The sequence below is a fragment of the Anopheles ziemanni genome, chromosome 3 (genome assembly GCF_943734765.1).
Source record: "Anopheles ziemanni chromosome 3, idAnoZiCoDA_A2_x.2, whole genome shotgun sequence".
Taxonomy (NCBI): Eukaryota; Metazoa; Arthropoda; class Insecta; order Diptera; family Culicidae; genus Anopheles; species Anopheles ziemanni.
In genome coordinates this window covers 56,154,312-56,174,956 of record NC_080706.1, presented here as the reverse complement: position 1 = coordinate 56,174,956, position 20,645 = coordinate 56,154,312, and the positions used below count along the sequence as shown (strand labels likewise).

At 48.0% G+C, this 20,645-nt stretch overlaps 1 protein-coding gene across 1 annotated transcript; it reads right to left on the bottom strand.

The window, feature by feature from the left end:
• Positions 1–868: 868 nt before the first annotated feature.
• LOC131287276 (gamma-aminobutyric acid type B receptor subunit 2) lies at positions 869–9,171 on the bottom strand. The gene is made up of 10 exons (XM_058316311.1): positions 8,236–9,171; positions 7,893–8,111; positions 7,352–7,647; positions 5,889–6,252; positions 5,487–5,822; positions 5,112–5,418; positions 4,177–4,246; positions 3,548–4,019; positions 1,859–2,021; positions 869–1,770 (listed from the first exon to the last, which is right to left on the bottom strand). Exons 1-10 carry the CDS (start codon positions 9,169–9,171, stop codon positions 869–871), a joined length of 4,065 nt encoding a protein of 1,354 aa, XP_058172294.1.
• Positions 9,172–20,645: the final 11,474 nt, after the last annotated feature.

The following is a 20,645-nucleotide window of genomic DNA, read 5'->3' as shown; positions in this document are numbered from 1 at the left end:
ATCGATTGGGAGACTTTTCATTTTGCAAAACTCATTTGCATTTATGCAAAACTCGATATTTTTAAAAGAGCACTTTGTGTTGTCACTGTATTTTTAGATACACATTTTTAATATTTTTTTCTAAACTAGCCTGCTTTTTCGTTAATCCATGAATTAATCTTATAAAGGATATGGAAAAAGTGATACAAAAATAATCTCAGAGTATTTACTAGGGTTTGAACTCAAACATTAAACAAAAATTTAAAAAAACCTCGAGATGGGCACTTAATTATGCCAATCATTGTACAATCAATGGCTTGGCTTGGCAAACAATAACGGTGTATGCATGCATAGGTTAAGTGCAATAGTCGATCTTCATACCCTTTATCAATTCGAATAAAATAAATATAATTCTTTAACACATCTTTTTTTTCGTTATAAATACTCTTTGCAAATGGGACTGCCTATTCTAAAATATCCACAATTTCACTAACACGGTTTTATGAACTACAAGAACCGGGACAACGAAACGAAATCAAGGAAACATTAACGATCGATGACGATCCATCAATTCGCATCATCAATGGCACACTCATCGCGTTTCCTTGGCAATAGACATATTATACGAGCACCAACACGAACGATGTTCCGGATCACAGATCCGGAGATAGTATATCTTTCGCCATTTGTTTGTTTTTTACACTGCTCTGCCCCTACAGTTAGAACAACGAGGGTTCGTTGTGTGTCGATTAGACGATTTGCAACCGCCAATAATGCTGCCCGTGCATTGTGAGTTCGTGTTTTTGTGTATGTGTTTGCTGTGTACGTTTGTGTTTGTGTGTGTGTGTGTGTGCATCTGTAGGTTTATATGAACGTTGGGTTGAAAAGTTTACAAATATTCAACAATATCACATTTAATCGATATATTGGGGCAACTGGCGCCTACCATATTCCTCGCTCTATACCTAGACTCCTTCTCGTTCAGCAGCTTTCGGAAGATCGGCAAAATGGCCGTCTCGCCGTCGAGCAGCTCCGATTCGGAGCATGCACCGTACAGGTTGGGCTTGGAAGCCGAGCCCTCTTTCTTTCGATGTTTACTTATGTGTGAGCCCGCACCGCCACCGCCCGCGCCAACCATGTTCCCGTCCGCCGGTCCCCGCGACTCGCTCATCCGGTGCTTGCGATCCATCGTCCCGGCTCGCTCCATCCCGGGTGCCACGTTCGGCGTGGAGTGATGATGGGAGTGCTGTGACTTCGTCAGCCGCCTCGAGGACATTTTGGTTGGCGTAACGTAGCCGCCCGCACTGACACTACCGCCGCCACCCGCCGTGCTGCCCACCATCGAGACCGTGGCCGTGGAGCTGGCAGCCGTCGAGCAGATAGACGAAGAGAAGTTCTGATAGTCACGTTGCTCCCGCTCGCTGTCCGTCTCGCTCTGGCAAGCGGTGCTTTTGTGCTGCTGTTTGTGCCGATGCTTGCTGCGATTCTTTTCCGACACGCTGCGCTGGATCGGACCCGGTGAGGTGGTCGCACTATTGTCGTAGTCGTATTGCTGCTGAGTCTGCACTTGTTGCGACTGTTGCTGCTGCTGCTGCTGTTGTTGCTGGTTGAGATGCCCGTGGTCCGGACATCGGTTTGAGCCCTGATGGGACCGAGGCGATTGTCGCTGGTGTTGCTTGGCGTGGGAGAGTGTGTGCGTATCCCAGAGATCACTTTGCGACACGACAAAGTTACCCTTCAGGGAGGATGTCATCTGTACGCTCACCCTTCGGGACCCATCGCTGGTCATATCTGCAAAAAGTGAAAAGTCCCCAAACCAACGTCAGCGAGTTTGAGGCAAAGTCCTACTGGGACTCCTCGTGGCGACTACTACGTTTACCTGCTCGACTCTTACTACTCGATTTCGAGTGATGGCACAATTGATTTAGCTCCGTGTTGGAGTGGGTAATTGAGGTGGTAGAACTGCTGTTCGCCTGTGTGCTAAACTTGCCGATGGACGACGGCCCATTGGTACGCTCATCCTCGTAGTACCGGTGGTGGTCCTGGAAAGTAAAATAAGAAGATTAAGGGATTACTTCAAGGCAACCAATGGGATGATTCCATACGGGACGAAAGAGTCCTGCCAAACTAGATTGGCACTGCGAATGATACGGAGAAGGAGACAACGATTTGCAGAGAGATTAGTACAGGCAGCCATCGGAGACACATTTCACCCATTTTCGATTGAGCTTGCCACACTTGGCACCAAGCTCGTGGATTCAATTGCAAATTAATAAACTGGAGAAGCAACAAATGGAGATTTGAAAATGATTGCATCAATTTGTTTACAAGCTCGATTTAATTTTTTGGGCGATTTGCCAGAGACAAATCAAACAGGTTTTAGCTAAATGCCAATAATTTGTACAAACAGGAAACGTTTGGGAGCAAGCAAGATGAAAGAGGAGCTCGATTGCAGAATGTACGAATGTAGAAATTATCATTCACACTTTATTTTCTTCTTCTTCTTCTTCTTCTTGGCGTAACGAACACTTGGTACGACACTTTTTACCCTATGTGTACGTGGATAGTCGGTCCTCTCGTACAGGGGAGGGTCCGGTCTCGGTTGGGATTCGAACCCGCGCCGTGGTGAGCCCCGGCGCTCATGGGCCGATTTTCTAACCGGCGCTACCCCTCGGCTGTCGCGGACCCTTCACACTTTATTTTGTTGATGGCATAACATTTCTTCAAATTACAGGACAATCGTTTTTGCACATTTTATTAAGCATGTTAGTGTGCAATCATGTGTTATTTGAAGTTAAAAAAGGGTATTAACATTTGCAGGCCAAAAGTTTAAAAATGTGAGTAGCATGAATATAATGCTGCGAAAACAAATGTTAGTAGTGTATCCACTAACACCAGTTTCATCCTTTGGGAATGACTTTTTTGCGGGTTCCCCAATATAGCCTAAGAATTGAAATTGCAGAGTTAAAAAATCATTCATTCATTAATATCATGACTTTTTCCGCCAATTTGTCACTTTTTTTGTCAGCTCCGTTTACTACTTTTGGCCATCATGACCAATGCATAATGCTAAACTGTTATTGATTGGATCTTAAGTTTTACATTCGCTTAGACCCTAGACACACAGACCTGTAATAAACATATTTCTATTAAAACTAATCTAAAACTCCACTTGTCCAATTTCTAAAAGAACTTTTGTACAATTCGGTTTGAAACGCATCATGAGGAATTTTTCTTTTCGAAATGGTCGATCAAAATATTTACTACAAATTTCTGCATTTGTATAAGAAAAGAAATCAATTTTTAACCAAAAAATAACAACTCGCGAAAATCTTATGTGGTTTTATAGCAACTGGACAGAGATCCTAACAATAGCCACAGTAATATGTTTTCGACTTTATCTATCTGTGCGATTCCGAATATATCTTAAGCAAACAGCTCTGTAAATCATTAGTAAATGCTACTAAGCCGCCGTTAACTTTCCCCTAGGCAACCTCACCACAATGAAGGATGCGTAAATATTAAATGTGGCACAATTCAGTGGAATAAAATGGAATCGTATGCTCACCATCGTCTGCGTTTGTTGCTGCTGATGCTGCTGTTGAAGCTGCTGGCCGGGTGACCACTTTGCGCCGGCCGACACCGACTCTCGCCGGACGTCGTTGAACATCGGCTTGGTTGGATCGACCGGAACGCTGGTGCTCACGTTGATGGGCAGCACCGGCGTTACCTGGGTCGCCTTGGTGGTGGTGGCAGGGGCGGGGGTAGCGACTGCCGCTATCGCACTGCCTACCTGTGTTTGTGCATTGTTGTGTATGCCGTTGGCGGCGACTGGGGCAGCCTGGGGCACGATGGCGGTGGTGGTAGCGGCCGCAATGGAAGCCACCCCGGCCCCAGCGCCTACCGCCATCGTCGTGATGGCGGTCGCCAGGTTGACACGCGATCCAGCGGTCGCCGTGGTGGCCGCCAGGGCTGTCGGTTTTGTCGCCGATAGCGGTTCTTCGCCGGGAAGCACCACGGTCGTTTTCTTCTGCTTGCCTCTGTTGCACATCGAGGGGGGGGGCGAAAAATGGGGTGGAAAAGTACGATTGAATATTAAATCACACACATGCATGCACGGGCACTGGTCAGAGTGTGCACGGAACTGGGTTTAATTACGTCTGGCGTAGATGCACTATCACCTATCATCGAAATTACCTTTCAGGGCCCGAATCGAGCGTGTCATTGCTGGAGCCCACGCTGCCGATGGAGGTGAAATCTGTTCCTTCTGCAAACGGAAAAGGGAAGCGGTGGATACATTATGCATTTTAATAAAGACTCCTACGTGGCGCACATGCATGCACCGAGGCTAGCAACAAAGAAAAACTAGTCACATGCGTGCTGTATGACGAAAGAAGACATGAGGGTAGCCAGGATTTTTTAAGGTAAGTGCAGCGGAAAAGGGAACAATAAGCGGCGATAGGCCACTTTCAGTGTGTATTAATGTAGTTTACATCCGACAAAGATTACACCCGCCAGCGTACATTCCTAGGCCCATTATTCACACCTTAATAAACCAGTTAACCGCTAACCTGGCCGTTAATAATTCCGGCGTAATTAACGAAACGTAAATTGTCTTTGCCATCCATTTTCCGACTAGAATGGGAGGCACACCACAATTTCAGCACTCGGAAAACGGCACGCCCCGGCATGTGGGTTTGGGGTGGGAGGTTGACAGTTTGCCAGCGTGATAAGGAATCATTAACGGAGCCCAGCTTTTTAACCACATAAAGCCATTATCGTTAGGCCTGGAGCCGTTATTCGGTAATGGATATATGTAACCGCTGGTGATGGCGTCGAACGACGAACGTTCACGGTACTCGTGATGTGTGGAAGTGGTTTTTAAAATTTAAAACGTATCGAATTTTGCAAATGCCACTCCCTAGCCCCTTTAATTGTATCATTACTGGATTGAATGGGGCCAAAGTTCCAATGAATTCTCGCTGCCGCGCATGTCGTTTGTGCGTGTGTGTGTGTGTGTTTGTGTTTGGTTGCGTATGGTTTGAGGAGGGGTTTTGTAGCGGACATGGGGGGTAACGCTAACGATAGAACAGTACTCAGACTCAAAGATAACCCACCGACGGTATACGTACCGCTGGCGTAATCCTTCTTCACTTGCACTTTGACCGACTCCTTGTTGATATCCGGCTCGGAAGAGGAGGCTTCCAGCCCGATCCAGGCGCGTGCTTCCGGCGCGAGCCGTTTGATGAGTGCCTGCAGCTCCGCCTCCTTCTCCATCAGCACCTTCCGGAAGCGGCAGTTCGTCTGCTTGACGTCCCGCATCCGCTGCTCCAGCTCGCACACGGACGAGTCCCGCCGGTTCTTGGATCCGACCGGGCGCAGAGTGGCGCGCACCTTCTTGTCCACCACCCCGCTCGGGTTTCGCTTAAGTTCCACCAGCTGCCGGATGGGTTGGGGCATGTGGGCGATTAGCGTTGGACATGGCGTGCATTACGTCTTCATCTTACCTTCGGCACAAACACCAAACAGAGCGTGGCCGTCGTGCAGAAGATGATGAACAGCGAGATCAGGATGAACACGGCGTCCTTCCGATCGGAGAGGACGAGCGCGATGGCGGCCCCCATCACGCACATGATCACGCAGTTGTACACCGACAGGCCGACGTGCTTCGAGTCGTTCAGCGCCGGAATGGAGACGTGGCGTGTTTCCCATGCGAGAAAGGCACCGAAGATCAGCAGGAGCCCCTTGTACGCGTAGATCACGCCGACGAAGATGGTCATCTTGCTGGACTGGCAGTACTCGTTCTCCTGCACGATGATCACGTCCTCCAGTGTAGGATGTTCCTGTGGCGGCAAAAACCAAGCTTATACGGCCTCCTTTCAAATCACTCAGAGACCCCCAGTGCTTACCGATGGTTCGATGTATTTCGTTTCACGAAAGAACGGATCCGCTATCTGCCAGGTGGTCATGATGGCTAGATCAATCGCCAGCAGTACGCCAACTACGATGAACAGCTGGTAGTCCTTGATCACCTTCTTGTTCAGCTTCAGGTCGGTGAAGATCGAGTGCACTCGCCAGGTCTTGGAGAACATTGCACCGAACGCCAAGCTGAAGCCGGCCATCAGTAGCCACGCCCGAGCGGTACAAATGTACGGGAAAGCAGCCACGCTGCTCAGGCCACTGTCCAGTCCGAGAAATATCACGCTCAGGTAGGTCAGGATGCACCCGATGATGATGAGATTGTTCAAGTGTGGACTGGACATTTTTATATACCTAAGGAAGGTTACATAAAACTCAATTAATCTCACCAGAAGACCAAATAATTTCAAAATTCGTGATTATTTTGTCACAACATTCTTTATCGTCAAAGTAGTTTTAATGTTACAAATACAATAGATTTTAAACGACCTCTAACCAGGTAAATTAAAGGAGAACATAATATATTATAGCAGCTGTATTATGCCATTCAAAGATAACTTTCAAGAATTTTCCAAACCAGAACAACGATTCAAACATCATTACAGCAAAGGCATGCTGGAAATGACTACAATGCGAAAAACCCCAAACCACAACCGGGTAATAAGATACAAACATGAAATGACGTTCTTTTTTCCGGTTTTCATTTAATTTGCGGGTTACCACATTATGTTATGAACTTTCAAACATGATTGTTCACATTTAGATGAAGCTGAAATCAAACTTTAATTAAATTTCTGCTGCAATATTGCAGCAACAAAATAAATGAACCGTAAAAAGTAGGGTTGGATGAAACTCATTCAATTTGCATTTCATACTCTTTTCAAACCCTCACACCCTCCCAGTTGTTGTCGAACACAAAGCTCCCAAGCTCAAAACATTACAAACTAAACATAGCTAATGCATAATGATGTGTACATTAGTTTATTTGCCATTCATGGCTATCGTTTATAATTGTTTAGTAGTGGTAATTTAAATAATTCTGCAAATTTTTAATGATTCAATTTGTTAAGAAATAATGCAGCTTTCGTTTTTTGTCATCCTTTTTTAACGGTTCCCACAATTACGGTGATCAAGAAGCAAATTGTTAAAGCCAACTAAAAGGTATATTATTTCAAACTACGTACCAAGCCCTTTCAGAATATTTTTTTTGTAAAAAGAACATTGGTGAACTTCAACCGAAATGATAATAAACATAGAATAGACCTATTAAACTGATGTAGGTTTGAAGGATTAGCTATTTAGGGTTCCATAATATTTGTACCATGACCTATCGCAAAGAAAACATTGGTCTACTTCATCGGGTATCACTTCAAAACAAGAGAAACCAACAACGAGCAGCCACAATGCTTCCGGAGTTATTCCTCCAAGCAAACCGCACGATTGCCGTACCTACCTTTGGTTGCGGAACTTAATGTTGACGGCGAGGAACACAGTCGCCATGATGATGCCGACGCAGGACGTGCTCGCCAGCACGACGAAGATCGTAATGTTCACCTGGCTGTGCTCGATGATGCGGAGCGTGCGATCCTTGGGCGGACTCCGGCCCACCCATTTGAGCGGATGGCCGATGCTGAGATCTAGCCGGCCGGTGAGCGAGTTGTACTCGCCTATCTTCACCTCGGCCCCGTTCTGGAACTGCTCCAGCAGGAAGCTGGCCTTCCGCTCGTTGTTGTAAAAGCGCACCGGACCCTGCGGCGGCGAAGGCGAAGTGGCCCAGATGACCAATTGAGCGGAAAACGATACGCCACATTAGGCGAATGCGATTGGTAGGGGGTGGGAAAAGAATACGGACACGGAACGCGATGCCCAATGGGTTGTGAAAAGGGACACGACATGGAAGCACGAAGACAAACATTAGCGTTGATGGGCTAGATTGTTATCGCCCGGCGGCACGAGCGGCCACGGGCGGCAGAAAAGGGCGAAGCCAAACCTACCGTCACTCCCTCGAAGCTGGTGTTCTTGAGCGCTTCTAAAAATATGTCCTCCCATGCCTTCTCCCGGTACTCGAAGTGGGTCAGCGTGTGCTCCTTGCGCTGCGACACGTACTGGATGGCGCTGGCTACGGCCCAGATGCCGTCGTAGGTATAGCCGTGGAAGCGTGAGTACTCGCTGCCTCGCCGACTGTTGTACTCGGTCAGATACTCATCGGCCGTCTAGAGGGGGGGGAGAGGGGAGAGAGAATGGGTCGGACACGGACCGGAAGGATGCCAATTAGTGTCAAACGGTGTCGTCGCCCCTCGCGGGCGGTCTCGGGCGGGGTTTACACGAGATACGTACGATGCCGGAGATGGTGATATCGCCACTGGTGGACAGCGGCAACAGGTCGACCAGGATCGTCGACTCGAGGGCCGTGGCCACGTGCTCGACCAGGCAATCGGTGTCGTTCGCCGTCCACCACTCGCTGCCGTACGTGCCCATGACGAGCCACTGGTAGGAGCGGCCGAACATGTCGAGCTTGTACGCCTCGCAGAAGACGCGCCGGGCCCAGAACTCGTCGAAGTTGCCGTAGATGATGCGGACGTCCTTCTCGCGCAGCTTGCGGAGCGACTCCTCCACGTCGTACACGAAGCTCTGCGTCTCGACCACGTCCAGCCCCATGGCGTCCAGGTCGGCCACCATGTGGTTGTGCGGCAGCGAGTAGCGCGGCTCGTTCTGGTAGATCGTGCCGATGCGCGTCCAGTTGAACTCCTTCAGCAGCGCCAGCCGGGGCGCGTTGAACGCGTTCTCCGAGGGCACCACGCGGAAGAAGTTCGGGAACGCGTCCTTAGTGAACATGGGGTGCGTGTCGGCGTAGGACAGCTGCGTCAGGTGCCAGTGCTTGCTGGCCTTGGCGATCGGGTCGGTGACGTGGGTGCAGGCGGCCCCGAACAGCATCAGCTTGTGCGGGCCGGAGTGCATCATGTCGAAGAACGACTTCATGCCGACGGCCGCGTTGCACTCGGTGTCGTTCCACCACATGTGCAGCCGGTAGTTGCGCAGGATGGTCGAGTGCTCGTTGACGTGGTCCAGGGCGAGCTTGACGCTCGGCATCACGCCACGCCCCGTCTCGCTGTTCTCCACGCCCTCTCCGTACGGGAAGAAGCCCGCTATGTACACGTCCAGCCGGTGGCTGGATCCGGGTCGCGAGCCCGCGGTGGCCCCGCGCTCCCCGACGAACACCAGCACCAGCTGAGCGACCGTCAGCACTGTCCCGAGCGTCGTCGATGGACGCATGGCCGCTGGATTAGGAACCGCAAGCTGACGTGAGGTTGATTTAATTTTATGATAATCCTACTGCCGCCCGTCGCCCTCCGTCCTGTGGTGCAAGTGCAGGGCCGTATGGCTGGCCGGTTCGGTGCTCAGTTTTATTGTTTTGCGGCCGATCGATTCCGGATTACGGGCCGGAGCAAACTGCCAGCGGGCGGTTATTTACTTTGCCGGTGCTTTTCTCTTTACGGGCCCTTTTGGCCCCGGCGTGCATGGAGTGATTGAGTTTCTCTCTGCGAATTGCGCTATTTGACGGTCGTCCTCGCGATCCGGATAGCTCCGCTGGCGTGGAACGGATGGGGTAGGCAACCAATCATCTGGCCGTAGGCTGAAAGAAGAAAACCAGAAGAAAAAAAAACCACGGTAAACAAACGGTACACAACCCCCCGTAACCGTCATGTGATTTGAATGGAGCTCAATAACGCTCAAGCGAGCGTGAAGCGGCGCACTGGACGAGGCTTAGATGGGATCTGTTTCCGGATTTGGGCCAGATAGGGCCTGGAACGCCGTATCGATACGTCGAAAATCATCCATCACGAACAAATAAATCTTCCTAGCTGGCATTCCGGCGCTGGCAGGTATTACCGGTAAAAGACTGCACCGTCCGCCGGAGGGCCGTAGAACCATTTATCCGTTGCTTGGTAAACAACAATATCGAATTCTGGTAGTTTGACACATGTCAAGCCCATGCCATATCGTAGGCAAATGAAATTGATCAGTTATGAAAAAGAGAAAATATCAATTGCCTTCTTGTCCACTTACAAAGCTTTTTTGATAGACAAAAAAGGTGTCATCACCAGGCGCCTCACAAAGTGTTTGCAGCTTGTTGTCGTTGGGATTTTTATTTCATGTTTACTTAGTTTTCACCATTAAGTTCTTCGAATTTATATTAAGTTCTCAATAGTGTTAAATAATTTTTAATTAATTTAAAAAACCTACCAAACCTCAGTTTGTTCATACGCACTTAAAACTTTCTTTCCCCAGTTTTCATAGGAGCTCTTCCCGAACCACAAAACATCATATGCGCAAGTTTATTCGAGGCTTAAACATAATGTGAAAGAGATGTAAGTGAATAACCAAAAATGGATGAAATACGGTCACGACTTTATTTGGTAGAGTACATATGATGTCCAAACACATGAATATATAAAGCACGGTAGTTGATCACTACCGAAGAAGAAGAAGAAGATGAAGGTAGTCGATCACTGTTTTCAGAAACTATCATTTGCAATACATTTAGATATTATTGTTTAAAGTTTTTGCTAAAAGTTAGACAAAATATATCCTACTGTATCTACTAGCACGAAAACTTATTTCTAGGTTTTCATAACTTGTTAGAATATTTTTGTTACACTAGATTAGACAAAATCAGTTTTTATTCTTAAGCATGCTATGAGTTTTGGATAAATTTAAAAAATAATTTTTCAATTGCAACAATTTTGTTTCTTTTTAATAATATGTTTTAAAATCGATTATTAATTTATTTGTGTAAACAAAAGAGTGACAAAGGATAAACTAACAGTGCTTTTTCTGCATAGGGTATGCCGATGAAAGATGCTTTAATATAGTATAGCATAGGAGTATAGTCAATGGTATCGCAGGACAAAGTTATTTTCACAAAAATAGTGTCAAATGAATTAGTAAAAAATAGTGAATACGGAAAACGAACAAAGAAAATAAGGTTAGTTTAAAATATTTAAAAACATTGACATGGTTTACCGTTCATTCATACGAGCATAGCTTAAATGAAAAATACACATGTATTTTTAGTCTCATTTCCACGAACAACGAGACAAAAAAAAATGTCATCTCTTCCAGCAACAGCGAGCCGTTTGCATTAGAAATGGTACGATCGGTACTTCATAACGTTATTGCTTACGCTACCGTGTATTGCATTGCATTTGCATTGCATCGCAATAATTTCTCAAAACCATGACATTTAATTTCCTCTAAAGTTTTGACGATACGTCTACGAGTGACTGTTTGGTTTCTGTTTTTTCCGCTCTTCCACGGGGCAATTGCGTTCCGGTGTAGCTTCAAAGGAAAGCTCCTACTGCGAAATGATATTGAAACACGGGTAAAGTACATATGGTGCTACCTCGAAAGTACCCCTCACAGCGAAATAAATATTCATCAAAATCACTAGTGCCCCGGCAAAATGTTAATTAAGATCTGCAAAAAACCATCAATCAATGGGCATCGGCACAAGTACTGGTTTTATGAGGCATGCCTTTTTGGTGGGATGTATACGTAGGCCAACGGGGAAAAATAAATGAAAGCAAGATGTATGTTTAGATTAAAATATCATAAGCATCGTTCAAAAACCAAATTCCACTTTAAAAACGACATATGTTTTAAAATGCACTTTTGAATCATTCGTATTAATGTTCAACATTTTAAGTGTTTAGTATACATTTAGTATATGGATATAAAGTTTTACAAAATTTTCTTAAGCCAACGATAAGTTAACAAAAGTTTTTTTATCCTTCTAGCCTTCTCAAAATTCGTCTGACACAATTTCCTATTGCCGTTCGTGGTACGAGTGAAATTTAATTTACTCCACTTCATGCCTGCGAGGGAACAAATGGGATTCAACAAATTTCAAATGATCATCCCGTTTCAGCTGGCCTTTGCATGATGTGACATAAATTTGACGACATGGCATCTATAATGCATTTCCCCGTGTTTTTTTTACCGTTGTCCTTTTCAGTTTGGCTTGACTCCGAGGTAGGCGCTGTCATAAAGCACTCAACATGCCGGCTTGTCGGTTGGCATCCGCAAAACCACACATTTGGAATGAGCCTACCGCATTCCACACCGCTCTCTGCCTTTTGCTCCTTTGCGCCCTGCACGATTCCCATTACACGGATCTACACAGCAGCCTAAAAACCTCGCTCAAAGCAGGAGACTAACAAAACAAATCCGTTGAAAATAAAATAACTCAGCAAAATCCCAATCACAGAGCAATAATAAATGACTCCGGCTTCAAACTCCATCATCGAGGCACGTTCCATGCGTTCACCATTTGCTGTCTGTCGATGTGTGTGTATTTTCTTGCCGCGTCCGTTTATCTCAATCCTAGCCCCGGACCCGGGTCTCGGTAGCCATTTGACGGACGGTTCCCGGTTGTAAGCTCTCGAGAACAATCGTCCTCCACAATGGCATCGGCCCTTTTGTTTCCTTGTATTTCAGTTTGTGGAAACGGCAACGAATCCGGTGGGGTTTCGTTTTATGTAATTTTAGTTCGATTTATTGCTTTGAACGGTTCTCAAATCTAAAACCACCACCGTCCATGCTCCGTTCCGATCCGATTTCCGGAAGCAAAAGGAAAAACTGAAATGAAATCGCACCGCCCCAGGACGTCATACGGGGCATTCGAGTTTCGAATTGCGCGGGTGGACCAAAATACGGCTATCCGTGTTTGTGTGTGTGTGTATGTATGTCCGTGCGAGTAGTGAAGTGGAATTCGGAATGCGTTTTTTTTATTTATGCACACCAAGGGTCGGACGAGTGGAAACTTCCAGTGGATTTGCATTTCACATTTTTCGGTCGTAGCACTACGCCGGAATTGTTTTTCCTTTGGCTTCCGAACCGCTTATGGGTTGTTCACATTTTCCCTCTTTTCATATTTCCCGGTAGGTCACGAGTGGGAAAACGTTTCTTCCCAGTCCGGAGTGTCTTTGATTTGATTTATGACGTCGTTTAGGTGCGCTGAGGTAAAAAACGAATAACCTATCCATTACGCAGAAACTTCCACAAGTTCAGGAAGGACTGAAAAGGAAAAAGACAAAATGGGAAAACCAAATGAAAATAAAAACAATAAAATCGAAAGAAATAAAACAGAAAAAAACAGCTGCTCCCGGAATGTCGAGCGGGGAAACGACGCACGACAGGGAATGGGGCAGTTTTGTTTTCCGGACCCCTTTTTCCTCGAGCCCGAGTGCGAAATGTCAGTGAACGTTTAATTGTAAATGTGAATGGGAAAAGGGTGGATGTTTAATTGCGAGAAAGTAATTCGCATTCAAGTTTCACCGATTAGCAGCGAAACCGGGCCAGCAGCGAAAGTTTCCGGTCAGGCTGAAGCTCGCCCTTGCTGTCCACTTGCTGTAAACTCGCTGGCGCTGGTGAGAGGGTTTGGAAAAGCTGCTGACATCGGCGGACCCGGAATGAATTTTCACGTTTTCTTCTGTTTTTTTTTTCTCCTTCCGCCGCCCCTCCGCAAAATAACGCCAAAATACCAAACGGCAGCGAAAATACACCGAACGAAGGAGAGTGTCTTGTACAATGTGAATTTGTTTTTGGGTTCTTCAGTCTGTCTTTCCTGTTTTTTTTGCGTGTGCTTCGCTTCGGGGACTTTTGGGTTTTGAATGTTTTTTGCGTTGTTGTTTTATTTGGGACTGGTTTCAGTTGGCATTCTAGCAAGGATACCGATGAATTCCGGTAACAAACTGACAATACGGCCATTGTTGAGCATGCTGGCGGTGGTGGGACATTCGGGGACTTACTGGGGCAAAGGTCACCCATATTTTAGCGTTACAAATATCCACCACACCCCCACCCAAAGCGTATCGCAAAACAAAACAATCCTCCAATAACACTCACCCACACACACACACACACGTTCGCACACGGTTACGATGGGAAAATTTACCGATGTGGGCATAAAAAGGCACTCTCGTATCTCTCTCCCCTCCCCCGTGCTTCGTACATGCTTTGGGTGAGAAAATTCGCCCCAAAACTCGGTGGCATTACCGGTGGGTCGGGGTAGGGTGGGAGGGTCTGGAAAATGATAATAAATTTCATAAACACGCTACCGCCACGGCGAAACGGCGAAGCGAACGGTAGCGCCCGGTAGGGTTCGAAGGGAAGCTCCGGGAACAGCTAGCCAGAAATTGGGTGAGCATTCCCATACGCCGGTAGTGCTTGGGCATTAGCATTATTATTATGAGTCCTTTCCCGCATAAGTTGATCGGCGCACGAGGTTCGGTTTCTTTAGAGGGACCAAAATAAAAAGGAAACTGGCAAGGATAGGAATCCCCCGTCGAGGGGGAGGTTCGGGTGAAAAACGGACTTCACAATGGGTGGCTTTTTCTTCGCGTTGGCGGAAAATGAAGGACGTCCAAAACAACGACAAAAAAAAAAGCGGAACTTAATAACAAAGCTTTGAAAAGGACACGCAAACACACACACATGACGCCCGGGACTTGGGACAACAAGTCCCGCAGAGCGAATGATGTCGACGACGGCGGGCAGGAAACAACAATTTTCCTGCCAAACTGTTGGCAGTCGTTCGCACTCGTGCATTCTACGCCCTGGTGATTCGTGAGTCGCGGACGAAGCGAAATCCGGTCGCCGGTCGCGAGGGAGTTTTCGTTGCGCAACCAGGCCAATCCTTTACCGAGGACCTCGTTCACTCTCCCTCTCTCTCTCCCTCCCTTCAGTGACTAACAAGTCCGGCCCGGCCAGCAAGGCCACACATCGGTTGCGCTGTGCTATTTATAAAAAAGGGCACCACATTTATTTACATCCCAAAGGTACCTCCGTCTTCCGGCGTATGCAGACACACCGAGGCAAATAAGGCTTCGAGCCGCCGGCAACTGGCAAAGGAGACTAGTGCTGTGCAGTGACAAATTATGCATTTTCAATCGGAAGGACACGCCGTCATCGAGCCGGAAAGCGAAGCTGGAAGGGATACTAACCGACCGGAACCAAGGTGGAGGCAACCGGAACCGAGACCGGGGAGGTCAATCGTAATGGTAGAGAAAAAGCACAATATCCGCCATTAGCGTTTGTCGGCAACAGCTCCCTTTGCCGTGTGGACGTGCCAGGCTCGGGGAATCGGCAAGCGGTACGTACACCGTGACACCAGGTGGCTCACGATGAGGCAAGACGTCCGACGAGGAGGCTTGTTCCAAGAAATCATGCCACGACCAGACCTGGTACGACCGATGGAAGCGATTTCTAGCCGCGGGCAGCACGCAGACTATCCCGGTTATCGTGGTTTCCAATATCTTCCCAAGTAGAATCCAATATCTTGCCAATGCGCGCCATCGCCATCACCATCGGGCGGCGTCCGTTCGGGAGGGAGGGCAAGTAAATGATCCAGAAAATTGATTTGCCAATTCTGCTCCGCACTGCATCGACCTGGTGTTTGCCACCGGCTTCACTATATTCAGTTTCCGTTTTTTCCCATTTCCATTCCACCTGTTTTCGTTTCTACTTTCCATAACAAAACCACGGGGATGTGCTATATTTTGCCCATCAGACACTGTTTTTGATTTCCATCGACATGTCATGGAGGCCACGCCGACGTATTGATGGGGCGTTATTTTTGGAAGTCCCAGCTTTCGATCCGCCTCCCCCTCCCGGCGATCGAACCAATTGGCTCAATATGGCGGATTGGAAAAAAAAACCCAAAAAGGGAAAAACCTTCACAAATGGTCGCATCGCGTATGGAAATTTTACTGTACAATCATTACCACCCCGAAACGCAAGGGTGGAAGTAAGGGTGGGAGTTGGCCGCCCGTTGTAAGGAGCGGTAGTTGGAATAATAATTCGACGGAAGGTTCCTCCTTCCGTGACTTCCCAGCATTTGTTGTTGGGGAGGGCACGCGAGGAAATCAATTCCGGAGAGAAGTTTCCCGTCGTCATGGCACCGTACCATCATCATCGTCATCATCGTCATCACCGGCAACATCATCATCGTCGTCGTGCCACGGATGAGTTAGTTTCTGATGACCTTATTCTCGCATACTGCTAGGCATCCGGGGCACTGGGTTGGGAGGTGGCGGTTAGTGCCACGGGACGTTGGCAGGAGAAGTTATAATAAAAATAGTAATAATGGTAATCATAATACAACTAATAAAAAGAAAACAGATGAACCTCGACACTGGGGACGAGGAGGTTGGACGAGATTCGTTACGATGCATGCCACAACACCCTCGTGTTTGCTGTGTGTGGGTGTGGGTGTGGGTGTGCTTTTTTCCTCCATCTTTACATAATGTCTTAAGTCCCGGTCCTCGGAGATGGGGCGGCTTCAAGGATAAGTCTTGAGAGGAAGTTTCAAGCACAGGAAAGCTCGGAATGGCTACGTGGTTTACCGGGAAACAGCAGATATTCGCTGGCTGGTGCCGCACCTGCTCTAGGACCAGCATCATTTTCCAGCCAGGTGGGCACGAAGCACGAACTCGTGCCCGTGCCATAACTTTGCTTCCGCCGACTCAACGGCAGCGATAGGAGGCACTCCTTTGGTCGGATTTTAGAGCACCACCACAACCACCTCCGAACTCCAGAATGGCGTGGAGCCGATTCCCGACCGAAAGTAGCTAGCAAAGCACGCGGCCGGAGTGCTAAAGTAGCACACACCGGTAACAATTCACAAAAAGTAAAAAAAACACTGGAAAAAATGAAGAAACTTTAGCAATGACTGGGAAAGCGCGTGGATAAATTGACGGCTAAGATTGGACCGAAACACGCTGGAACCTGGGAGCGCGCGCGCTACGAGGGACAAGTTGTTTATATCGAGCAGAAAAATGCCGCTCCAGGGCTGGGCAGTAAGGACGTGTGCCAAGTGCTTGTGCGTGCTATCCATTTCCCTTACTTTCCCGTTCTTTTTTTTGCTTCTTTCTCTTTGAGCCTCGCCCGAGCACTTCTTTTTCCTTCCTCCAAGGCGCTATCGGTCGTGTAGGAGCAATTCTTATGCTTCTGCTTAAATATTCATGAGCGTAATAATTCGACTTCGTCAGAGTCGGAATTGAAAATGAAGATAAATGCAGACACAACCGCTTCCCTAACCGCGGCTACTTCCCGTGCCACTTCCGGCAAAGGAAAGAGAGAAAAAAGGGGCTGACCGGCGGAGGGAGTAAAGATTGAGTATACATTTACCTTTACCTGGTTACCCGGAGGTATCTGCGCCACCCGGGTGCAGTGCAGTGCCCGGATGCCAGAGACTACCGAGGGTGAACAGAGAACGTTCCGGTTCCGGTCGATGCGGCTACTCGGAAAGTACCGGCGTCGGATGTGGTCCCAACCCCGCAGCGAGATGTGGAAGTGTGAATGTAACGAAAGGGGGCGGTAGGGCAAAAAAGAAGAAGAAAAAAATGGCAGCATTGCTGAACCGAGTCAAATCATGACTGGCGAATGATTTCGACTTTTCAGAATCAGGTACACCTATCCACCGAGATATGTGTATGTGTGTGAGTGTGTGTATGGCTTCCATTACCTTCGGTGTTGGCAGAGATGCTTACAATACGAACAATACCGGAGCGTATGACGTAATGCCGACGAGCGGTGGATGAAGATTGACCAGGGAAAGCCCGACGCCGGAAAGGATGGAAGCTAAAGGAGACCGACATAAAGTCTCGTACAAGAATTTCAGGTTTTCCGTTGGGCACCTTTCGGACTGGAAACTCATTTCAGAAGTTGAACGACGATGCCGGAGCAACCGGGTAAGCTCTAGCAAACACCTAGAAGAGGTTCCCTTGCATCGGATCCCCCCTCCCGCCAGCACGCCCTCCGGCGCCGCGAGTGTGGGAAGCTGGGTGTGTAAATTGGCCTGGTTTTCCCTGGGAAATTGAGTTAGTGGTCTGATTGTTAGTTGTGTGTGCGACGTTGACTAGTCAGCTCGAATTCGGCACGGCTCTTATGGGAAGGATAAGAATCGAGCGAAAAGGGACCGGCAAAGCTGGCTTTGGGGGAAAGGGGCAGAAACCAAACGGTATTCGTAATTTTCGTTCATCGCCGTTCCTCCCAAAGCAGGGGGAGAGTGTGGTGGCCCGAGTGGAGGTAAAATCAGGGAGCCAAATTTGGGGTAATCATTTCTAATTTGCGATCAACGGAGTTGAATAGTTTTGCGGTTGGGCGCACTGGAACCGGTGCTTCAGGTCTTTGTCCAGTTGGGGCGAAAAGAATGGATCAATAATTGCTGTCCTTCCTGTTCTTCCGGTGTTGGGTTGGAGCTGGACCGATGCGCACCGCCACTTGATGGGCCGGAGATGGGCAAAGTTCAAGAACTTCAAGACAAGTTGTTTCGCCGGTTAAGAAGTTTGTTCCGCGCTGACCCAAGACCACAGCATTATCGGGGGGACGATGAGCGGTTTGCAAAGGGCCTGCGGGCCGATGGCCTAGGATTTAGTTTACGCTTCCCAGGATACGCAACCGGAACCGCGAGCCGTTGGATGCTGGATCAGCAGGAAGAAGCGGAAATCAAAGATTCGCCTCAGAATCCGAAAAAGCGGAACACCGCGACTAAGGCATATGATCACACACGTACACATATGTCGAGACCGGAACCGGGTTTGGGTGGAATAGATGGTAATGAATAATAGCACAGTTTCCGTAGGTAATTCTTCGCCCCACCAGGGACCGGACCAGCGAGACTTGGGAATTCAGGAAAGAGACAGAAAGAGAGAGAATGGTCCGGGTAAAAAGCACTTCCCGACAATGGTACAACATTAATATTTCGTTTCGTAATGCACAGCAGACAGGACGCGTGTGTTTGTGTGAGTGACGAGAATTCGTCAATACGCTCATCGACGGTGTCCTCCGGTATGGGAACCTCTCAATCCATCATCGGAATATACGTGCTAGGGTGGAGATCTACTCGGTGATCCTCCAATTCCTCCCGGCGTCTGCACATCCAGCATGAATCAATTATATGTGTGCGCTGCTGTGAAATTCATCTAGCCCGGATAGCAGCAGAGCAGCAGCTCGATACATAATTCATCAGCGAAAGTGAATGGATTGCAAGAAAAGGAAGTAATACATATTTCCGGACCCGGGACGTTTCATCAGCACGCGTTTGCAAAGTTGAGCGCTCGGGTTTTATCTCGAGCTCGGGGTGTCGTGCGCCCGTGCGTGCACTAATGAGATGCTCGCATAGGGTAACACCAACCGGTCCTGGTTACCTAATTCCCGGTCCCTATGTTATTGTACACTGTAAAACAAATTCCAAACATTCTTTGGAACCCCGTTCCTTGGCGAACTTTACGGCCCTGCCTCATGAGCCCGCACGCCTCATTAAGGATTCTTTGCCGATCGAAACTTTGCGAGCGACCGCCACGGTGTCGTGTGTTGGAACCTCGCCTTTCTATCCGGTACAGGACGTGACACAAACACGCCCACATGCGTGGAACAAACCAGCCAGTAAATGGATAGCACGTATTTAGGACGAGAAAAACCACCAGGCTGATGCTGTGCGAAAATGTGTGTCTCATCTGCCGCTGTCTGCTGACTTTTGCGTCCCGAACCGGAACCCAAACTGGATCCTCGCGCACGTGGGGCAAAGTAAACCACTACCGACGGACGGCCACTACCGCACGGCGAGGGGGAGGTTGGTCCGACAATAAAGCGTTCAAAGTTTTGCGCTAATTCTAGGAAGTCCCCCGTTAATCGACCATTTTCGATGGAAAACAAAATTAACGAAACAAATTTGCCTTCTGCTGCCACCAGTTGTCGTCGTCGTCGTCGTCATCGTCCAATTTCTGTCCCTTCCAATCAGCTCACACCAACCATCGTGGTGGACCCATTTCCCTTCCCTTCTACTCCCCCGTGGGGCTCCGGTGAGCTTCGCCAACAATTTGCCATCGGATGCCAACCAGCGTCGGGAAATGGTGTGTGCCGGAACAGTACAAACAGCAGTGAACGCATGTGCGCGAGTTGGAAGGAGCCGGGATCGATCGATGGAGTGAAAAGGGTGCCAAAACGGGTTTGAGGTCAGAGCTGCGAGTTGGAAGCGGAGGCGGCCGGTGGACGGATGGTTGGAGCTGAGCTAGGCTGAAGTGCGGATAAAATCAACACTCCCGGGGTGGTCGGAGCCCGAAACGAGAATACCCTTTTAAGCTTGCCAACCGGCTGACGCTCAATCTCGACGGCACCGAAAAGGATGTTTCCAGCAGCAACAGATTCATGCCGATGGCCGCGCGGACGGGTAAGGGAAAATCAAGTCTTTAAACGAACCAAAACAAATAAAAGTTTGTTTGTTTTCGTAATGACTGCGGAGCTAATTTGATAACTGGTAAATATTTGATAAAGCAGAAATTTTATTTCTCCAGCTTTTATAGATATTTTCGTTGCAATGTTTCTCTTGAATGTGCGTAACACCTCTCGAAAAACATGAGCCTGTTGTTATTCAAATGTAATCAACCAGTGACCAGTGGCATAAAATGCCGTAGATTAGAGTTAGAACTGGTGGGTCAGTATATCCTAGAGGGGTCATTGTGGTACTATACACACAAAATGTGTGTAATATAAAGTCGAGGGCAATTACCATTACATTGGTGAAACAAGTATTTTAAGACAAGGACATTTCAACCATGTTTGCTCTATCTATACGTAAAGGGCTTAGAAAATATTTTGCTATGTGGACGTAGATAGCCAGTGCTGTCGTACAGGGGAGTGCCCGGTCTTGGATGGGATTCGAAACAACGCCGTCGATGGATCGA